At 40.1% G+C, this 20563-nt stretch overlaps 1 protein-coding gene across 1 annotated transcript in view; it reads right to left on the bottom strand.

The window, feature by feature from the left end:
• The window catches only part of Cd109 (CD109 molecule), a 108135-nt gene that overhangs the window by 48236 nt on the left and 39336 nt on the right, over positions 1 to 20563 (bottom strand). The window contains 12 exon segments of the mRNA NM_001108771.2: positions 1806 to 1866; positions 2291 to 2365; positions 2505 to 2657; positions 4355 to 4531; positions 6134 to 6196; positions 6286 to 6387; positions 7360 to 7575; positions 10186 to 10295; positions 10924 to 11083; positions 11603 to 11699; positions 13355 to 13439; positions 16272 to 16311. Of these exon segments, the coding sequence (NP_001102241.2) occupies positions 1806 to 1866; positions 2291 to 2365; positions 2505 to 2657; positions 4355 to 4531; positions 6134 to 6196; positions 6286 to 6387; positions 7360 to 7575; positions 10186 to 10295; positions 10924 to 11083; positions 11603 to 11699; positions 13355 to 13439; positions 16272 to 16311 (1339 nt within the window).

Here is a 20563-nt window from a genome sequence, read left to right as displayed (position 1 = left end):
AACAGCTCTTTTCTTAAACACTGTGATACTTTTCAGAGAAAGAAGAATTACAGATGAGCTCTAGCAGGAACTAAAACAGACATTTGAGAAAACAACAATTTCATACCAGAAAAAAAAATGGAATTATTTCAACTAAGTTTGTCAAAGAAGGAAACAAAAGGCTGTAAGCGTACAGATTAAAAACTTGATTTGTAGCCAGAAAATGGGAAAACATTTACAATGTAAATTTTAACGTAAATAAAAAATATCCAATAAAAAAGAAAATAACCATTTTTATTATTCAAAAAGAAGAAGAAACTTGGTTTGTTACAGAGTGAATTTGTACTATTTGTAAGGCAGGTGAGTGTAGAAAGAGGAGCAAGAACAACTGGAATTCAGCATGGTGGTAATCAAAAAATAATACAAGTTGGGTGGGCCTTCAAGTCCCCCAGGGTAACAAACTAAGACTTAGAATCCTAGGTGCAAAAGGAAGTCGATGACGTCAATGGTAACTGAAAGACTGACCATCAATGGGTTTGCTCTTCAAACCGTGAGCAGCTTTTATCTCAAAGGATCTAAAAATGGCCAAGAACATCCTGACCCTGGTGTAGCTCCTTATTCTGAGACAGAAGAGGAGAATGGATGTCCGTCACCTGGGTAGCTGTCAGGAGTCATATTTGCTATTGAGGTAGAAGGTTCCTCTTGTAGTGAAAACCGTGGAAGACTCTCAGTCAAGGATACAATAGGTGCACCCCTCCCCCAGCATCCTGACTGGATGCCAAAATCTCTGAGCATTCAAATCCTATACAGAAAGCAGTGTAGTGTTTTAGCTAACCTATATAGTCCCATACACTTTAAATCACCGCTATACTACCTCTAATACCTAATATATAATAATATAATATAACATATTAACAAAATATATTGTGTATAGTTATTATACTATACAAGAACAAGCCTATAAATGTCCAGTAAAGAAATCATTTTTAAAATTATGTTTGTGAGTAAGGACATAGACACACTACTGAGGACAGTGCTATGGGAGTGTCAGGACTATACAGGTAGAGGGACAACAGAAAGAAAGTTGTGAGTAAGGGGCTGGAGAGATGGCTCAGTGGTTAAGAGCACTGGCTGCTCTTCCAGAGGTCCTGAGTTCAAATCCCAGCAACCACATGGCTCACAACTATCTACTGGTGTGCATGAAGACAGTGTACTCACATACATAAGATAAATAAATCTCTAAAATAAAAAAACCCCGTGGTGCATAGAGATATCTAGAGGTGAAACATTCATATAGATAAAATAAGTCTAAAAGCATTTTTTAAGTTGTGAGTGAGACTGGAGAGAGACAGATTTGGGAAGTTGTGTAGGATAGAGAATATGATGATGAAACTTAAATGCACTGATAATCTTAATACACAGAGGTTATAATAAGCCATAAACAGCCAAGATAACAAAAGTTAGAGGATATAAGTTTCAAAAACTTGTCCCTTTTAACTAATTCTAAAATAGCAGCAGAGCTTGCAACACAAATGAGACCCACAGAATCATCCGATGCACCCCAAACTCTAACCCGTGCCTTAAAAAAATGACAGAAAAGCATTCATTTCAGAAATGTAGTCAGAAGAAGCCCAGGCACCATTCCTTGTCATCCTCACACAAACTTCCAAAGCTCATAAAACGCAAACACTTTAGCACATAGCGGCCATGTGGACCTAGAAAGTACCTGTCCCGTTACAAGTGATCTGTGACACGTGAGGTGAAGCACGAGACTAGTTAAGCATGTACAGTACGACTAGCTAAGCATGTCCTAAGACTTTACTTACAAACTTCATCAATGTTATCTCTTACAAGGTTTGCATCTGTCAACACCCAGAGACCACATTCCTAGAAAAGACAAAGTTAATTTAAAAACATTAACTAGAATAAGATCAAAGTTTAAATGTTCCCTAATCATAGAGAACACAGCGTGCCTGCATGCACGTGTGTGTGTGTGTGTGTGTGTGTGTGTTTAACTCCTCCCTTCTCTCACACAGTCATAAAAACATCTTCTCAAAGTCAAATACAGTGATATTTATAAAGTGTGTTTAACGACAATTGCACTAATCTAACAGTGAATGGGCGGATTTTTCCATTGGCTTTTAAAACTGAAAGGACATATTTCTCCCCTCTGATTAGATTTTTGGAACAGTGAGTTTTGGCCATAGCTCCAATCGAGGTCAGTCTTCATTATGGTAACTAATTATAAAAGGGTTTGTAAAAAGTGAAAGACACTAATATCTTTTCAGGCTGTCAGTCCAACTATACATACCTGAAATACGGCGAAGGAGTTCAGGAACATGCCTAGATAATATTCTGTGTTATAAAGCTCCAGTTCATGGACCACCTGCACAGAAGATAAGACACACAGTGAGTGGATTCGCATTCATCCATCCATCCTGCCCGCCACTCGTTTCTTAGAAGTAACGCAGAATGTGGTCTTTTAGCAAACTTTTTCACACAAACAAGAGTAAATTAAAACTCACATTTTCCATTGTAATATCATTGGAGTTTCCTATCAGTTTCACACTTTTGTCAACAGCTACAATCCCAACCAGGGAGTACGACTGTGTTACAGAGATCCTGAGAGAGACTTTATCAGATGGCTTGACTCTAGGTTTACTCCAAGACAGCTTTATCTAAGAAAAGGAGAAGGCAAAACTAACTTATTTCATTTTCTCCAGATCAAACGGCTCAAAACCCATCCATTCATGCTATGTCTGCTGTGGCCCACGGATAATTCCAAAACCACACACAATTCTCCGTGTGGTGTCAGCACCAATTATCCTTCACCTCGCTACCTCGCCCCTTTCCTTCCTCCATTTTCCAGTTCTCAGTCCTCAAGCTAAACACCAGGCAATCATATCTAAAATCCCAGGAACCCCACCCTCTAAATGAAGGGGCAGAAATAAAAGCACTACAGGTCCTAAGCAATCACCATCTTCCCCCGCTGTCTCCATGGCTCCCTGAACTTCATCTGTCTTTATATATTCCACAAACCCTGACCCAACTAATACTTCATAAAGACCACTTCTTTGTCATGCGGGAACGTTCCAGTCCTGCTGAGGACCTCCATGTCGTCTAGCTCAAGCCTAAAAGCAAACTGGACCTTGATTACACTGCCCAACCAAGGTGTTCCCTGTAAGTGACTGAACTGTTAATGTGGCTGTCTTCCTCGTGTGTGTGGTCCCTTATTGCTCCTTCTCCACTTTAGTCTTTCTGATCAGCGTTTTATAACGATCAGAGAAAGTATCGTTTTTGAAAATGAAATTGAAATTTTCTATTTCATTTGCCAAAAGCTATTTCTTGAAAACATCCTTTAATATACTCTGCTTCCCGGATGTGGGTAATCTATGTAAACCCTCCTCTTAGCTTCCTACCTGGTCCCCAGAGGTGTGTCTCCTTATTTAAGCCTCCATAATTCCCTTCCAAAATTCACCCATTTTACATGGTTATTATAAAGTGAATCTTTGACAGACACTAAGAAAATATATCACTACTTCTCTAAAAAATGTATTTTATAAGATTAAAAAATAGTTTATATTATACTTAGAGAAAGTTAGGGTTACTCGGGGCCGGGGTGCGGCTCAATACTAGCACATTTGCACAAGGCCTTAGGCTCACTGTCATACAAAAGAGTTAGAATAAACTATTTTAAACAAAAGAAAACATAGATTCAACACTTCAATTTTAAAGGTAGTATTGAGAGCTATACTCTATAAATCATGACACTGAAACTGATTCTTAGGAAGGTCAAAGCAGCCGTGGGAACAGCCCTTTCTGGAATCTTTGAAATGAGTACACTGGGTTTCTTGTCAGAGCTGGGGCTGAGGTAGTCTCCTCTACAAGCCGATTACTCAGGCTAAGAGGTACCCCAGTATAGGTGCACTGGAGACAAGGCTCCACCCAGACCCCCAGTAGCAAGACATCAAGATCACTGAAAGTTTGTCCCCGTTAGTTTCCAGATAATGGAGTAGACCATCCAAGTCCCTTCTCTACTTCCACATAATCTCCAATGGCCCTGTTCCCTACACCTACCTAAGGCCAACACACACATGGTCCACGTCACCACTGGAACGTAAGGCACAGCAATATTGGCTCAACTATTTTTTTAAAAATACTGAAATGACTTTGATGAATTTGAGTTAAAGTTTTAAAGCCGGGAATCACAGCTGACCAAAGACTGTGGTGCTTAATATGAAATATACATCCTCTGGAGATAGGAAGTAATACAAGTTTCCAGGCAATGTGGATACCTGATTTTCTTGTAAAGAAATATTACATTTCTCAGACGCCACTACAATGAAGTTTTACACATCATCACCTTAATTCTTACCTTATTTTTAAAGTCAAGCTGAACGGGGATTTTCAGAATATCGCTTATGACTTCCCCATCCTGTTCGATATAATATACAATTATACAGGCCTTTGGGGCCCAGGAAGCTTCCGGTGTTAAAGAAAAAGTTCTTGAACTTTGTTTGCCTACAGCCACCAACTGTCCCTTTGATATTACCTAAAAAGGACAGAGAGTGAAATTTTTGCTAAAGAGTCTCATATTTCAACTGAAGTTATATTTATAATAATTTTTAGGATAAGTTCTGTGATAAATTTTAAGATAGTTAAATTTCAACAAAAAAAATAGATGTTGTGATTGTTAAGACCAGCAATGAATCAATGAAGGATAAATGATGTTGACAAAAACATCTACGTAAGATAAAAACAGATTACAGTGCAGTTCATGTCATCCTTTACAGATGTTATTTTTAATTCACGATTTTTGCTTCTTTTTTGAACTTTTAACTTTTCAATTGGCACATATCTGTACATGTTTATGGATTGCAGTGCAACATTTCGGAGGTAACTGCCCCTAATGCATTGACTTTTTTTTTTGTCAGCAGTAATTTTTATTATTATTTGTCCTTTGTCAAATTTAATTCCCACCAATAAAATGTCATTAAATATTTTTAACATGCAAGTGTGGGTGTCAAAATCTTTTTTCTGCATCTATTGAGACAAGTGCCTTTCTTTATGTTGATACATTATGTTAATATTTTTGGGGTTTTTTTGTTTTTTTTAAGATGTATTCATTTATTATATGTAAGTACACTGTAGCTGTCTTCAGATATACCAGAAGAGGGCACCGGATCACCACATGGTTGTGAGCCACCATGTGGTTGCTGGGAATTGAACTCATGACCTCTGGAAGAGCAGTCAGTGCTCTTAACCGCTGAGCCATCTCTCTAGCCCTTGTTTTTTTTTTTTTTTAATGATGTGTCTACGTCTGTTTCTGTACGGGGTAGGGGGCGTTGTGCATATAAGTACCCACAGAGATCAGAAGCCTCAAATCCCCTGGAGTTGAAGTTCTATGTAATTGTGAGCTGCCCAACATGTGTCCTCCACTCTGAACTCAGGTCTTTTTAAAGCAGTAGTGCATACTCTTAACCATGGAGCCATCTCTCCAGCCCAACCCTGAGCTCAGTCTGTGCAATCAGGGTCATTTCTGAGAAAGCACCTACTTGCACCATTTCTTTGTCTTGGAGCCTAGCATGTGGTGGAAAGAAATACAGAGCACGAATGGCAGGGCTTGGTTAGCAAACTCCAAGGTCAAGGTGGCGAGTTTCATTTTCTTTCTTATATTTCAAAATTCTCACCAAGGGATCCATGTTGTCTATATACTAGAAATTTACATTTTGCTTTGTTCTTGGTGCAAAATTTAATTATCCATTTTAAATGAACATATAAATATAGTCAAAGAAAGAAAATTGATTACACGATAAAAAGAGCGGACTGATCTGTAAGAAGTCAGTGAGTCTAATGAAGGCATAAGGTAAAGATCACAGAAAATAGATTTGTAACAGCTCATAAACTTAAACTCTGAGAAATCACTAGCCTGAGAGGCAGCGGGGTGGGGGAAGACGCTTGCCACGCAAGTCTCGTGACCTGAGTTTAACCCTTGGAATCCATGATAGACTGAACCGACTCTCAAAAGTTCTTTCTGACCTCCACATACAGGTCACGATACACATACATGTGCCTGCATTCATACATACACATTACACAGATACACACACATAATAGTAAATCAATAAAGAAAACCTTAAAATAAAGAAATTACCATATAGCTTATTTCCTTGAATTTCTGGTTGCCACTAACCGTCAAATTAAAAGGTGATCCCACCTAGAATAAAAAATATTAATTAATATGTACACTTCGATTATAAGAACATCAAGTCAGGCTGCAATTCTCGGGTGAGTTGGAAGCATTACCGTGATATGTTCATCTCTGGTTTTAAGCTGGATGTACGTATTACTTGGAGAGGTGAACACGCTGTGAACGGCCACAGAACTTGCACTATCGAGAAAAGAAGCCTGCAACGGAAGAAGCGTCAATGTCCAGCTCTGGCAAACGGAGGAGGAATGCTAAGAGCTGAAGAATGCTGGAAAGCCAGACTCTTCGATTTTTGTTTTCATGCAGAAGCACATGCACCAGACACTGGTTCCTTGTCACTTTGTAGGTCTAGCTGCACAGAATTTGACAACTTAAGGTGGGGTTGGTCCTTTGGCACTGTAGTGCAGAAGACAGCATAGCCCTCACTTCAGAAGCATAGTTGTCTTGTTAAGAAACGCTAACAGAAGACAGAATTAAACATAAACAGATCCTTTCCTTCTTCCCATACAGAGCTCACACAGAAGCAAGAAACGTCACACCTGACTTGACCTACCAAAGTGAAGAGTCAAAATATCAGCCAGGGCGAGCCTGGTGTGGTGGTGCACACCTCGAATGCCAGCACTCAGGGGGCAGAGGCAGGAGGATCTGTTATGAGTTCAGGGCCATCCTGGCCTATAAAGCAAGTTCCAGGACAGCCAGAACTGTTATACAAAGAAACCCTGTCTCAAAAAAAAAAAAAAAAAAAAAAACTTAAAAAAAAAAATCAGCCCGGGACAAGCCTGGAGCCCCAGGGCAGAAGGATCACAGTGAGCTCCAGGCCAGGCTTGGGGTTTGCAGTGAGGCCCGATACCAAAAGAAAGGTTACAGGAATCATGGGTATTCCCAGACAGCCCACGTTGGGAGAGAAAGCTCAGGAAAGGCGAAAACCAACCAAGATGAGGGTATGGGACGCTTCTCCATCAAAATCTTCACATCACTATACTTTTTATGGTCCTTAAAATGAAATTACAAGGAAACATGCAAAGTAGAGCTTAGCCACCGTGGTCAGTGGACTCTAACACTTCCCCTACGCGTAAAGCCCATGCCCTGCGCTCTTTGAACTCTTAGGAGACGTCTCCTGCAAAGTCACTACAGCATTAGCGCCGCTGCCGTGACGCAGAACCAGATCATACCTTTAGTTGGAGCTCACTGGAATCGGACATGATTGGGAATTCAACCTTAACGACTCCATTGTGGGGGACAGAATATTCTGTCATCTGGATATAATCCGTGCCCTGCGCTTTCTCTCTCGTGGGGTTGTCATTTTTCTTCTGGGTCACTACTGTGACTAAATCGTTTTCCATTTCTTCAGGAGTCAGCTGCTTGCCATCAGACCGACTGATCTTCACCTAACAGTTCAAACGAGATATTTAGAGGCAGATCATAGAAAACGCGAAAGAGTGAAGCCCAGTTGAATGTAGTTTGTCTATGCCGGTCTCATAATGCTGGATTTTTGACAATGACTGGTAGCACCCCAATTCACATTTAGTAATCCTTCTCCAGCGAGCCTCTGGTGACGCAATCACCACCACCTTAGTCACATGGCTTCTTTGCCTGACACAGTTCTTTTGTGTTATATTCCTCTTTTTGCTCTGTTGTAAATGGCAGGAGTGAAAATATTCTAAATACACACTTGTATCCTGCACTTTGGCCATCAGACTATTAAAATATGGAACGCAAGTCTCTGGGGTCCCCACTTCCCCTGGAATCTGATGCTGGGGGAAAAAAAAAAAGGTCTGCATCAGCCAGAAGGGAAACTTTCCTCCCAGAGTTCCAGCTTTCTGGATACCATATAGGAGGGACAGTGACCGTCTATTGGTGGCTCTGTGCTTGGCCTTGCAACTGTTCAGAGGTACCTAAGGCCAGCCTCTCTTTAAGCCTTCACTTTATGACTCCAACAATGAAATGGAGGGATCGTGTCTCTGGCTCTCATTGTGACTTCCGTTCTGTGGCTGCCCTGTATAACTCTCCCTTTTGTTTTTCATCACTGGTTTGACTGCTTTAATCAGCTTATTGAGGGCAGGTGGCCAAACTGGGTCACTAGCTATGACCCCAGTCTGGTGACACACTGACTCCCTGTTCGTTCCTTGTTCTTTTTTTCCTTCTTCAAAATTTCCAACACTCAGCTGGCTTAGCTTCACAGTTATTTGTGTTTACACCCCAAATTCAAATTTTCCATCCTCACCCTATCCTGAAGCTCCATTTGAGGAAAGCTCTACCTGATAGACGATCGCTTCAAATTCAACACATTAATCCCAAGTGACCATCATCTATTTCCTGTTTTACTAACCACCACAATCCTGACAGACTGACAATCCCAATATGCCCACCCCCACTCCCCCACCTCCCAAGTCCTGTGAGTACCACGACTCCTATTTCTCTGCCTTTCCTCTCCACCCCCATTGTCACCACCACAGGATGCCTCCTAGTCTCACACCTAGCTGCTGCTCTCTTCTCCCAGCCCTCCAACAGTCCCCCTCAAACACTGCTTTCACAGTATTACACACACACACACACACACACACACACACTCCAGCCCACTCCTACCCCACCTGTGTTCATAGACTCCAAATCTCACTGCCTAGAGCATAAAGTCCACCCATCTAGAAGACCCTCTGATGCCCAGGATCTCCTCAAGTTTCCTAAGCTTTGCCCCCTGTTAAATCAGGCCAAGTCCTCTGCTGCAGAAGCACAGGCCCCGTCACTTCTCTGAACGCACTCTGCTCTTGCCCCTCACAGCTCCTTTCGCATTATCTCATCTTGCTCCCTGCCTCCCCACCAACGTGCTCCAACATTTTAAACACTACAAATCGTGTCATCCATCACTCAAGGCCCCCTCTTCCATAAGGCACCCCTCCATAACCTCCATCTCCACCCACAAAGCCAACTCTCCTTTCCTGGGTCTCCCTCAGCTTCATAAACACCATGTCCTGCACACTGACAAATCCACTCAAGTTAAGAGTTGGAGCATAAATGTGAGCAATGATCAAATGCCCCACGTGTGAAAATGTCACAGAGCACAGCATGCTAGGTGTTTCCGCCTTTACTTTTCTCAGTTTACCCAAATAATAAGTATTAATCCCACTTTCTCTGGAAAAGAGAGTATCCTTGATGATAATTTTTGAAGACTATATCTTTGATGAAATTAAAGTTTAGTCCTTATAAAACCTAACATGAGGGGGGTGGGCTGGGGAGATGGCTCAGTGGTTAAGAGCACTGGCTGCTCTTCCAGAGGTCCTGAGTTCAAATCCCAGCAACCACATGGTGGCTCACAACCATCTGTAATGAGATCCAATGCCCTCTTCCGGATGTGTAAGGAAAGCAACAGTGTATTCACATACATAAAGTAAACAAATCTTTCTTAAAAAATGAACATCGAACTAAAAATTTTGACAGACATTTCTTCATTAATAAAAGTTTTAATGTAATCCATATCAAATAAACTGCTAGTTAAGTAAATTTTTAGAAAAAAAAATTGGCTGTTTTAAGGAACACTTTTTTTTTTCCCGGAGCTGGGGACCAAACCAAGTCCTTGCGCTTGCTAGGCAAGCGCTCTACCACTGAGCTAAATCCCCAACCCCGGCAAGGAACACTTTTAAAAATATATTAGACAAAGGTCATTTGGAAGCAATTCTTCAAGTTCATATTTCTTTTTTTTTTTCTTTTCTTTGTCTTTTTTTTGTTTTGTTTTGTTTTGTTTTTCAAAACAGAGTTTCTCTGTGTGGCCCTGGCTGTCCTAGAACTTTCTCAATAGACCCACGCTATCTTCAATCAGAGAGACCCACTTGCCTCTGCCTCCCACGTGCTGGGATTAAAGGTGTGTGCCACCACTGCCCAACCACATCCATACGAGGAAACGTAGCCCATCTCCTTTTACACTTAAAGATGCAGGGCGCACGGTCTCCCAGTCTGCCTCCTTTCTCCAGGGCTCACGCTTAGTACTAAATACACCAACTTACAGTGGCTGTGAAGTTGAGCGTTGGCTTCAAGACAGTAGTATAATCAAAAATCTCAATGACGTAGTCATGTTGCTTGAAAAACACATTGGTACTTGCCTTTCTTGAGGTACCTGTATTGGAGATCGCATCATTTAGGCTGTAAAAGTACCTTTTCACCAATGGGGTGTGTCCACCTAAGCTTCTTGTTGAAGGGGCTAAAAATACCAGGGCGCATAAGTCTACTCCTGTTACAGACTATGATCCCAAAAGAAACACGAAGATTTAGCATACTCTTCTCCCTCGGTGGTGTACACCAGGAGAAGAAAACACAGACAGGATAGGTTTTGTTTGCTGGGCCGACTGAATCAATCTGTTGAAATAGTAATACAAGATTCCAAACAACTAACTCTAATATTCTTATTAAAAGAGTAAACGGTCCAGGAAGTAACGAAGGAGAAAAGAAAGAAGACGAAGCGAACCAGTCCACTGGAAAGGTAGACCCCCTATGTGTTTCTCGGGCTAGAAAAGCAGAAGTGAAAGCGGCGGGGAGGGATCAAATAAGCAACTATTATCATATGAAGTTGAAGTCCCCGTTTCACAGAGCCTGAGTTTCACTGTTTTATGAAACACTCTACGAGTTAAAATCTTCAGCATTAAATACGCTCCCCAGAAAAGCACCGAATCCCCTCTCCTGAGACTTGCTAGCACAGTAAACCTCAACAGACAACAAAGAATTTTACCTTCGTTGAGGCTACAAACCTGTGAGCGACTCGGTCACCGTAGCTACGATCTCTACGGGCCCAGGGAAGACTGGGTCCACCTGATCATAATTCCCGTCCGAGATCTCCGTTGCCTTTTTCAAATTCATTACCTTTTTCATCTCATCAGCATCAAAAGCGAAGTTTGTGAATCCATTTATCTGTTTTGTTCAAAAAATCCATTTTACCTTTCACTTTAGGAATTCAAACTCTAGAAACAAAACTCACACTCAGTCATATTGGACAGTTCTTTATTCCCTCACCTAATGCTAGAAAGGTCTTGATTTTCTTACAGACGTGTTTTAGTAAGGCTGTACCTTGGTTTTTAGAAAAAAAATTAAATTTTCCACATTGCAATCTGAACTGTAATTTACCACATCTGTATCGCATTATGTTGAAAATGGGTATAAACTTTCAATAAGTACTACATTCTCCTGTTGTTCCTGTAATTAATTTCTGTTTTGTTCCTTTGTGATGTTTTGAGACGGAGTCTCAGAAAGCACCAGCTGGCCTCACATTTGCTAGATGGACTAATTATCCTCCTTTCCCCACCTCCCTGATGGCTGGAATTATAGGTGGGTGCCACCACACCCCACTGGGTCCTGTAGTTTTTTGTTTTTTTTTTTTTAATTGAGATTGAAATTGTCCCCATTAGATTATAAAAGATCTGCAAAAGTTACCTCAAAATTTTTTGTGATATTTTTCTTCTTTCCCCAAAAAGATAAAGGTATAAATGTAAGTGACAGACTCCCCTTCACTGGCTTCCCGTATGTATACCTGAAAACAATTTTTAAAATACTGTATTATTACCTTTTCAACTCAATGGTGTCAGAGGAACACGATAAAAAAAATCACCTTCAATAAGCATACATTAGCAATTCAACAGAGAAGAATTACATTAAAAGTACACCTCGTCTACAATTCAAAAAATAAAAAAAAAAAAGGTCCATCATGTTAGCACTGTTATCCCAGCAGTCAGGAGGCTGAGACGGGACAAGTTCGAGGCCAGCTTGAGCTACTTCTCAACCATCCGTCCCAAGAAGACAGAAAACACCAACAAAGCACAAAGAATGAAGAATGTTCTTAACAAATAGTGACTCCTCAGATTAGATCTCCTAATGAAACTCTAAATTAAAGCATCCAAAAGCAGCTCAAATGCAGTCTGTCCCCACCCACTGAGAGGACGCTGAGGAAGTTTGAGCATCGAGGAAAGGTGCAGCTTCTCTTACAATAAACTCTAAAAACCTAGGAAGAGCTCTCAGTGCTAGAAACCTGGACTGGCCATCACCTGGATATCTACAAATGTCACACCTGTAAAAATGTTTGAATGTTAATTGAAGTAACAATCACCATGGCCAACTGTCCCACATCCCAGGACTCTCCGGAAGGGATTATTGGACTATGGAGTGCCAAATGCATTTATAGCTACCAAAAAAAAATTGATGTGTTTTTTTAGCAAGGAAACTTGAAAAACTAATTTTTTAAGCATCATTCCAAATCCATCTTCTTGTGTCAAACCAACTTCTCTGTCACTTCTCGGAGAATTTTCTTAATTATTCCTTCTCATAATGGCAGCATTTCTTCGTGTAAAGGAAAGGCGATCTTCAATAAACCATTTTACTGCCAGAAAGTCTTTTATAAAATGGGTTTTTTGAATCTCTATTTCAAACGCTGGGCTAACCCTTAAAGCCGGTTTTGCTCTGCAGTTTACAAATTGTAATAGTAAACTGATGTTTCCTGAATCTGTTAATTAGACACAGAAATAACCTCTCCTCTGGGCCAACTCCAAAGCAAATGCAGAGTTTTCCAAATTAAGAGAAAGAAAAAAATCCACCGTCAAATATACCATCCTTCCAAGCAAAAACAATGTCGTTAGTAGGGACCTGGCTGGAAACCATGACATCAAAATCACTCACCCTAACCCTTGGCAACCTTTACAGTCTTGTGAACTGTAAAGGCAAAACCAGAATGCCAAGATATCATGTTTTTAAAAGGTTGTATCATAGGATAGATCAGAGTGCTTGAAAATAATGATTTAATGTATTCTCAAAGGCAATTTTATTTTAATTTTGACTTAAATATGAAGCAGAGGCTACAGAGAGATGACACAGTGGTTAAGATTTTTTCCCATTCTGAACCATCTCCCCAGCCCCTAAATACCCAATATTTAGAAACGTGACAGTGCATTCTACAAGCTCCTTACTCACTAGTCTGTGGGAAATATTTTAGGAATGACAGCTTGAAGTAAAGTTACAGACATAAAGACTTGCGGACATCTGTCCTGTGCTAAATGAAGTCTCCCAGAGTTGGCTACTACAGAGTCTATTTTAAAAGGAAAACCTTTCTGCTAGTACTCTTAAGTATGTATGGAGGGTTTTGCCGTGCTGTTTTACAACAGTTTAGAACCATACCAAGAGGCAAATGCAACTTACTTCGCTGTGACGTTACCACGTAAATACTTAGCCTTCAAAGAACAATACAGCGGAGTCTGCAGAGTAACTTCAAACTTCGGTAACACTGCAAAAGAAAATCAATCCATCAGGAGAATCTACCTCACCAGCCTCTGCAGCTGAAGCGCACAAAAATGAAGAGTTGTCCTCGTGAGTTGAAAACTGGTATTTCTTGAATTTGGCTTTATTAGAATCCACATGCTAACATAAATTGAAAGGCCTTTATGTAACTCAATCAGATATCCTTACTTAGATCAACTTTATGTAAAAAATGAAATGATCTCATTTGCTTGCTTTGAATGTGTTTGTTTATTTACTTATTAATTTGCATGTGTGCGAGCACCGGAGAGTATGTGTGTGCGTTCCATGTGTGCAAGAGGAGTCTGCAGAAACAAGAACATAGAGTCCTGTTCTCATCTAGAACTAGAACTGCAGTTACAGGTGAGCCATTTATGTGGGTGCCAGGAACCAAACCGGGGTGCTCTTCAAGAGCAGGCAGCATTCTTGACCACTGAACCATCTCAACAGTTCCCAGAAAAAGCTTTGCAATTAATGCTACACTAAAATAAAGTACTCTCCCACAATAAAAATGTTTGTGCTTTTGGTTTGAGCCTATAGAAATGTTTTTATAATGTCACTGATCAAAGAAATACATGAGATTCCTATAAGGGACCTCACCACACAATTTACATAAGAAATACCAAAAAGGCTCATAAGTCAGTAAAAGACCCCAAACCTATGGGGCCAAAGGCACTGAATGTACCAAGACACTGATAAACTCTAAACCAGTCTAGGAGAGAGGTTCAAAAAGTCATATAGGGCAACTATGAGCCTCCCACACACGTGCTTCTCCAAAGAATCCAAGAGCCCTCTCTTTAAATGATCTAGGTTGCCCACGAATCACCCCACAACTGTACCTCATCAATACCCTGTAACCACTCAGCACCAACACAGTGAAACATGAAAACAGCACACAAAAGTTTTGATTGTGCCAGCCATGGTGGCTTACGTCTTTAATCCCAGATTTGGGAAGCAGAGACAGATGGATCTCTATGAGTTCAAGGCCAGCCTGGTCTACGTAACAAGTTCCAAGCTGAGACTACCCAGTGAGATCCTTTCTCAAAAAATAAACAAAATAACAAACAAACAAACAAACAAACAAACAAATAGTTGCTCCCCTATGACTTCTTCCTGAGCATTGATCAAAGGGAATAAAATATGAGCCACACGTTTAATTTTTCATTTCTACTGATTACATTTTTTAAAAAAGGTAAGATTAATTTTGCAATAATTTCCTTAACTTGTATAAAATCTTATTGCTTTAAAATTTAGCCGAAAATGCAAAATGTATTATTAGTGGACTTCCTTTTCCTTTCACTAAGTGCTGAAATCTGGGGTGAATTTTACACATATAACGTATCTCTATTGGAACCAGATCCGTGTCTGTATCTGTTCACCTCTATATGGTGAGGGGCTCTGGGTGACACACAAAACTCCAGTTAAGGAGTCCCAGAACAGCATGACCAGCATAAGCTAAGTAGCTTTTACTTGTTTTAATTGGTTGGAAAGAAAACAGGGAAATGTGTGATGGCGCCTAAGCCTGCAGCATGACAGCGGCATCTGCTTGTGTGTTGTCTGTGTCCACAACATTCTATAGAGACACAGATAATCAACTAAAACAGATACTATGGCCTACAGAGACCAAAATACAGCTTTCAGTCCAACTGCAGGAAGTACTTTGCTGGCCCCTGTTCCAGGCCATGACATGGATAGGAAAGGACCGTGGGAGACAGAGGAGGTGGAATCACAAAGATGCAACAAACCTCGTTTCAGAATTCTTTTTCCCGGATTAAAAGTGATCACAAAGGGTTGTGTAAATCACATTAAAGGGCTCATCTGCAAGCTCAAAGACACTGCTTGGCTTATCAGCTCTTAGGGAGACCTTATGTTTTCAGTCATCTCTGCCTTCTCTCTGTCTACCGAGGACAGCCGGCCACTGCTCTCATCTGTGTGCTTATAAATGCAATATGGCGCCTGCAGGAAGACATTCTACCTTAGCTAAACAGCCTGACTCCCCCGTGTTGACCAAATAAAGACATATGGAAAGCAAGTGATGTCAAATTGATAATTTTGGTTTCTCTGGTCCTGGGAACTGACCTCAACTCCAATATTCAGTATTCAAAGAGTCAAAAATGAATATTTTATAGTACAGAAGATCCAGGTGCTTGGGAGACCAGGCTGAGAAATTGACCACAAATCTGAGGCTAGTCTGCTCTTCGAAGCAAGTTCCAGACAGCACTACAATAAAGAAAGCTTCTCTCAAAAAAAAGAAGGAAAGAGAGAAAGAAAGAAACAAAGAAACATAGTAACAAAGAAAGAAACAAAGAAACAAAGAAAAGAAAGAAAGAAGGAAAGAAAGGACCAGAGGGCTGGAGAGACAGCTAAGCCTTTAAGGGGACTGACTGCCTTTCCTGAGGACCCAGGGTTGATTCCAAACCCTATGTGAAAGCTCAGAACCATCTGTAGCTTTGGTTCCAAGGGGATCCAACGCCCTCTTGTGGCTTCCACAGGCACAGCACACATGTGGAGCACAGACATATGACAGGTAAAACATTCATTCATACGCATAAAATAAAAAGAAGTAAATCTCAAAAAAACATAAAAAGAAAAATTGTCATAATAAAAAACTGTCATTGTGGAATTTTAAACATTGTCTACTGTTTGCTTTATAGTGTAATTTCATAACATTTGCAAAGATATGTTTAATCCTAGAAGGAATACTAACATTATACCTGTATTGGGATTTTTATTTTAAATAAAGTGACTCTTGAAATTTTCTCATCCCTATAGAAAGTAATAAATGCCCATTTTTCCTTCAAAAGCAATAAATAACACTTACCATAGTCTAGGACCTGAAATGACTGGTAATACAACTGATCCTATTGGAAAGAGAAGACGAAATAAATACAAGTTAGCGTATCTTACCCTCTTCTCCGCATAAAAGTATTTAGAAAATTAATTTTTAACTGAATTTATAATGACTTAAGAATCAAAACTACTTTCCTCTGTGGACATTTCTTTTTTCATCAACTTCAAGATGAAGCTTGTAAAACAGAGTTTTCCTTCCCAATTTGTTCATATAAAAACACTGGAGTTATAACTCAGCGTTTTAGAACATGGGGTGTTCTTATAAAGAACCTTGGTTCAATTCCCAGAACCTACACCACAGCTCACAACTGTCTGTAATTTCAGTTCCAGAGGACCCGACACCCTCACACAGACGTTAAGTGCAGACAGAGCACCAATGTACATAAAAATAGATCATTTTTTGGGGCTGGGGATTTAGCTCAGTGGTAGAGCGCTTACCTAGGAAGCGCAAGGCCCTGGGTTCGGTCCCCAGCTCCGAAAAAAAGAACCAAAAAAAAAAAAAAAGATCATTTTTTTAAAAAAGTAACTTCCTTAAGTACATGTCATTTAAACAAAATTTTTAATCTGATTTTCATCATTTGCAAAACAGAAATTAGTTTGCAGAGTTCGTAAACTAATGAAGCCATGACAACACATACCAAACAGAAAATGACTTTAACTTTGTTTTGGATAAGACTTTAAATTGCAGGAAAAAAATTGAAATTGTTCATAGTTAAAATGTTTATAAGTAATCAAGAAGACAAAGTTATCATGAACTAACATATTCCACCTTCTAACACCCTGAATTCTTTTCTTCTGTAACATTTAAACCAACACTTCCTACCTGCTTTAACAGATATTATCGATTAATCCCTTTTCCAAGACTCACAAGAAAACAGGGCTCCTCATTCATCAGTCTTTAATGTAATGCTGTTTATTTAACCTCAAAACCATTTCAACATTCTAAATGCTGAAAAACATGCAAAAAAAAAACATACAAAAAAAAAAGCAACAGAATGTTGCAAATTCCATTTAGGGTCAGAGGGTTCTTAAATTTCCATTAATGCAGTAGTTGTTCTCTTTGCTGACAAGATGAGTTCTACAGTTTCTAACTTACAATTCTAATTACAAATTCTAAACGAAACCTCAGTAAAATGGTTATTTCATGACTCTTATTGTCTACAGTTGTCATAGCAGACAGAGCTGCACCGTTAAAATAGCAGCTTTCTGGGGTTGGGGATTTAGCTCAGCGGTAGAGCGCTTGCCTAGGAAGCGCAAGGCCCTGGGTTCGGTCCCCAGCTCCAAAAAAGAGAACCAAAAAAAAAAAAAAAATAGCAGCTTTCCTAGAAATCACAACCCATCTCAAGTGTGACTTTAAGGTTTTTCTTGGTTGGTTTGTTTGGTTTTTGTTTTGACTCGGTTTAGTTTGGGGGGGGGGTTGTTTGTTTGTTTTGTTTCATTTCGTTTTATGGGAGGCAGTCTCTTCTTTGTATAGCCCAAGATGGACTGAATCAGACTAATGGTATAAACTCAACTAAAACCAACGGTAATCCTCCTGTCTCAGCTTCCCACAGGTACCACACCTGGTTCCCATTACTTAACCTTAAAAGAAAAGACACTTCAAAATACAGACCAAATCTTTACATGCTGACAAAATAGCTCTCTATGTCTGAGACATAAATCAATGGCAGAGCCTTGACAGGCACACATCAGTATCTGGGCTTAATCACCAACGCTGAAATAAAAGTGTTTACAATTTGGTTTAAATACCATCATTTAAAGGTTGTACTAAATAGGGGATGGAGAGATGGCTCAGTGTTTAAGAGGCATTTGCTGCTCTTCCAAAGGACTCACGTTTGGTTTCTGGTACCTACAATCAGGTGGCTCCTGACCACCTGTAACTCCAGCTCTAGATCTCTTCTGGTCTCTGTGGGTACACAACACGCATACACACACACACACACACACACACACACACACACACACACACACAGCCTTAAGAATGGATCAGCCTTAAGAATTTCCGTATCCAAAAAAAAAAAAAAAAAAAAAGAATTTCCGTATCAACAATCCCTATAAAAGAATATTTATACACTACATGTACCTGATTCACTATAGTTGGTTATCTTCAAAATCCAAATCAAGAAGGTAAAAGCATGGTGGCATACACCTTTAATCCTAGAACTCAAGGGCCAGAAGCAAGAGGATCTCTGTGAGTTCAAGGCCAGACAGGACTACATAGTGAGACCTGGTCTCCATGTGTGTAATCAAGCATCGAATTTGATTTTCAGACATAATAAGCCTTACAGCTGCAGAAATACTTCTACTTTGTTTAAAAAAGATCTTTGGAAAAAAATAAAAGGAATGTAACTGTTGGCTGACTTTCCAGGAAGCTATAAAATTAAAATCTGCCCCTAAATTGAGTCAGCACTAGCATCCCTAAAAGTGCCTCTAGCAATAATTGTGGGGAATAAGATGAGTTTATTAGGGATTACTTACAGAGTGGTGTACAACTAGAGATAGTGGGGGCATTCTTCAGAAACTGCCCCCACTGCCACCACCAAGAAAGTGGTGACTCTAAGATCACAGTGAAATTGGTATGAATCTGCTCAGAGTCCTACCTAGTGTAAAAAAGAAGTAACTGCAGGCTCAAACAACGGAGTGCTACCCTATTTTAAAAAGCAGAAATGAGCCAGGCATGGCAATGCACACCTTTAATCCCAGCACTTAAGAAAAAGAGGCAGGTGGATCTCCCAGTTCAAGGCCAGCCTGGCTACAGAGAGGGCTACATAGAGAGACTGTGTCTCAAAACAACAACAAAGAGTATATAAATCACTACAAGTTCAGACACCGTAAGGCACAGACAAAGCCAGACACCAGGAGTGTTCTTTATTTGTGCTCTGTCTTATCAGAGATTATGATGTTCTCACAAAACATGGGAAGAGTCTTTTGTTTTGTTGCAATCTGGCACACAAAACAGCTGAGTGGTGGCTTGCCACAAGGGCTGTCACTATGAGTAGGATTCAGAGAACCAGACTCTCTGTGGTAATTTACCTACATTGCCTGACTTGCTGATAAAGAATTCTAGTCTTTGAAATAGTTTGCTTTACTATTGAGGTCAACACAAATAAACACATGGGAGAGGGGTTGGCTCAGCATTAGAGATTCAATTCCCAGCACCAACATGGTGGCTCATGACCATCTGTAACTCCAGTTCCAGGGGATCCAGTGTCCTCTTCTGATTTTCAAGGGCAACAGACATGCACATGATACACAAGACTACATGCTGGCAGGACATTTTATGATACATAGATAGATAGATAGATAGATAGATAGATAGATAGATAGATAGATTAAAGATTTTTTAAAAAGCATGTGGCATGAGATGATCTCTATTGGGTTAATTAAAGTTCATACACAGCAAACATTCATTAGTACCTGAAAATGACATATGAAGTTCTAGAAAGGTACATGAGTTCAAGATTCCTAAATTGTTATCTCTAGCCCAAATCTCAACAGAGAAACTCAAATCCCCTTGCTAAACAAGTCTAGCATTATGTCCTCCCAAACATCCTGGATTGGTTTATCTATTGGAGCCTCTTCCCAGTAGCCTTCCCCATGCCGTACAGAATGCCTCTTCTCAGCCCTTGGTCCTATCAAGTCCCCAGTGTAGGGGAATGTCAGGGCTGGGAGGTGGGAGGGAGTGGGCGGGTGGTGAGGGAGCACCCTCATAGGAGCAGGGGGAGGGAGGATGGGATAGCGGGATTCTGGAGGGAAAACCTGGAAAGGGGATGACATTTAAAATGTAAATTAAAAATATCCAATAAAAGGAAAAAATATACACATCATTAAACCTGAGATGGTTTGAACATTGCTATTCAATTTTGTCAATGCCCTTTAACTTGATTAGAAAATCCCTATTGCTTTTTAAAGATTATACGTATACAATTTATATACATACAGTATACAATTTATATGCATGCCTACAGATGAAAACGAACAAATTACCTCCGAATAAATGACTCTAAAATTGTAAAAAATAAATAAATAAATAAGCAAGCAGAATGCTTCTTCTCTCCCACAATACCCTGCGCCCTTATTGGCATAATCATGTGCTTTGCTCCGTCCTCTTTAAGAAATTTTGAAATCCTTAGAGCACAGTAGCTAATTCAGTATGTTGTTGGTGTTTATTGAATGAATTTGTGTACAAATGAGTGAACCGGTTGACCCTCATCCCCAGTCCAGTTGTGACAGTGGAGCCTCAGCTATTGGACAGCACCTCTT

Source organism: Rattus norvegicus, chromosome 8, assembly GCF_021556685.1.
Source record: "Rattus norvegicus strain SHRSP/BbbUtx chromosome 8, alternate assembly SHRSP_T2T, whole genome shotgun sequence".
Lineage (NCBI taxonomy): Eukaryota > Metazoa > Chordata > Mammalia > Rodentia > Muridae > Rattus > Rattus norvegicus.
Note: the sequence above shows the minus strand (reverse complement) of the source record. Positions and strands in the feature narration are given on the sequence as shown.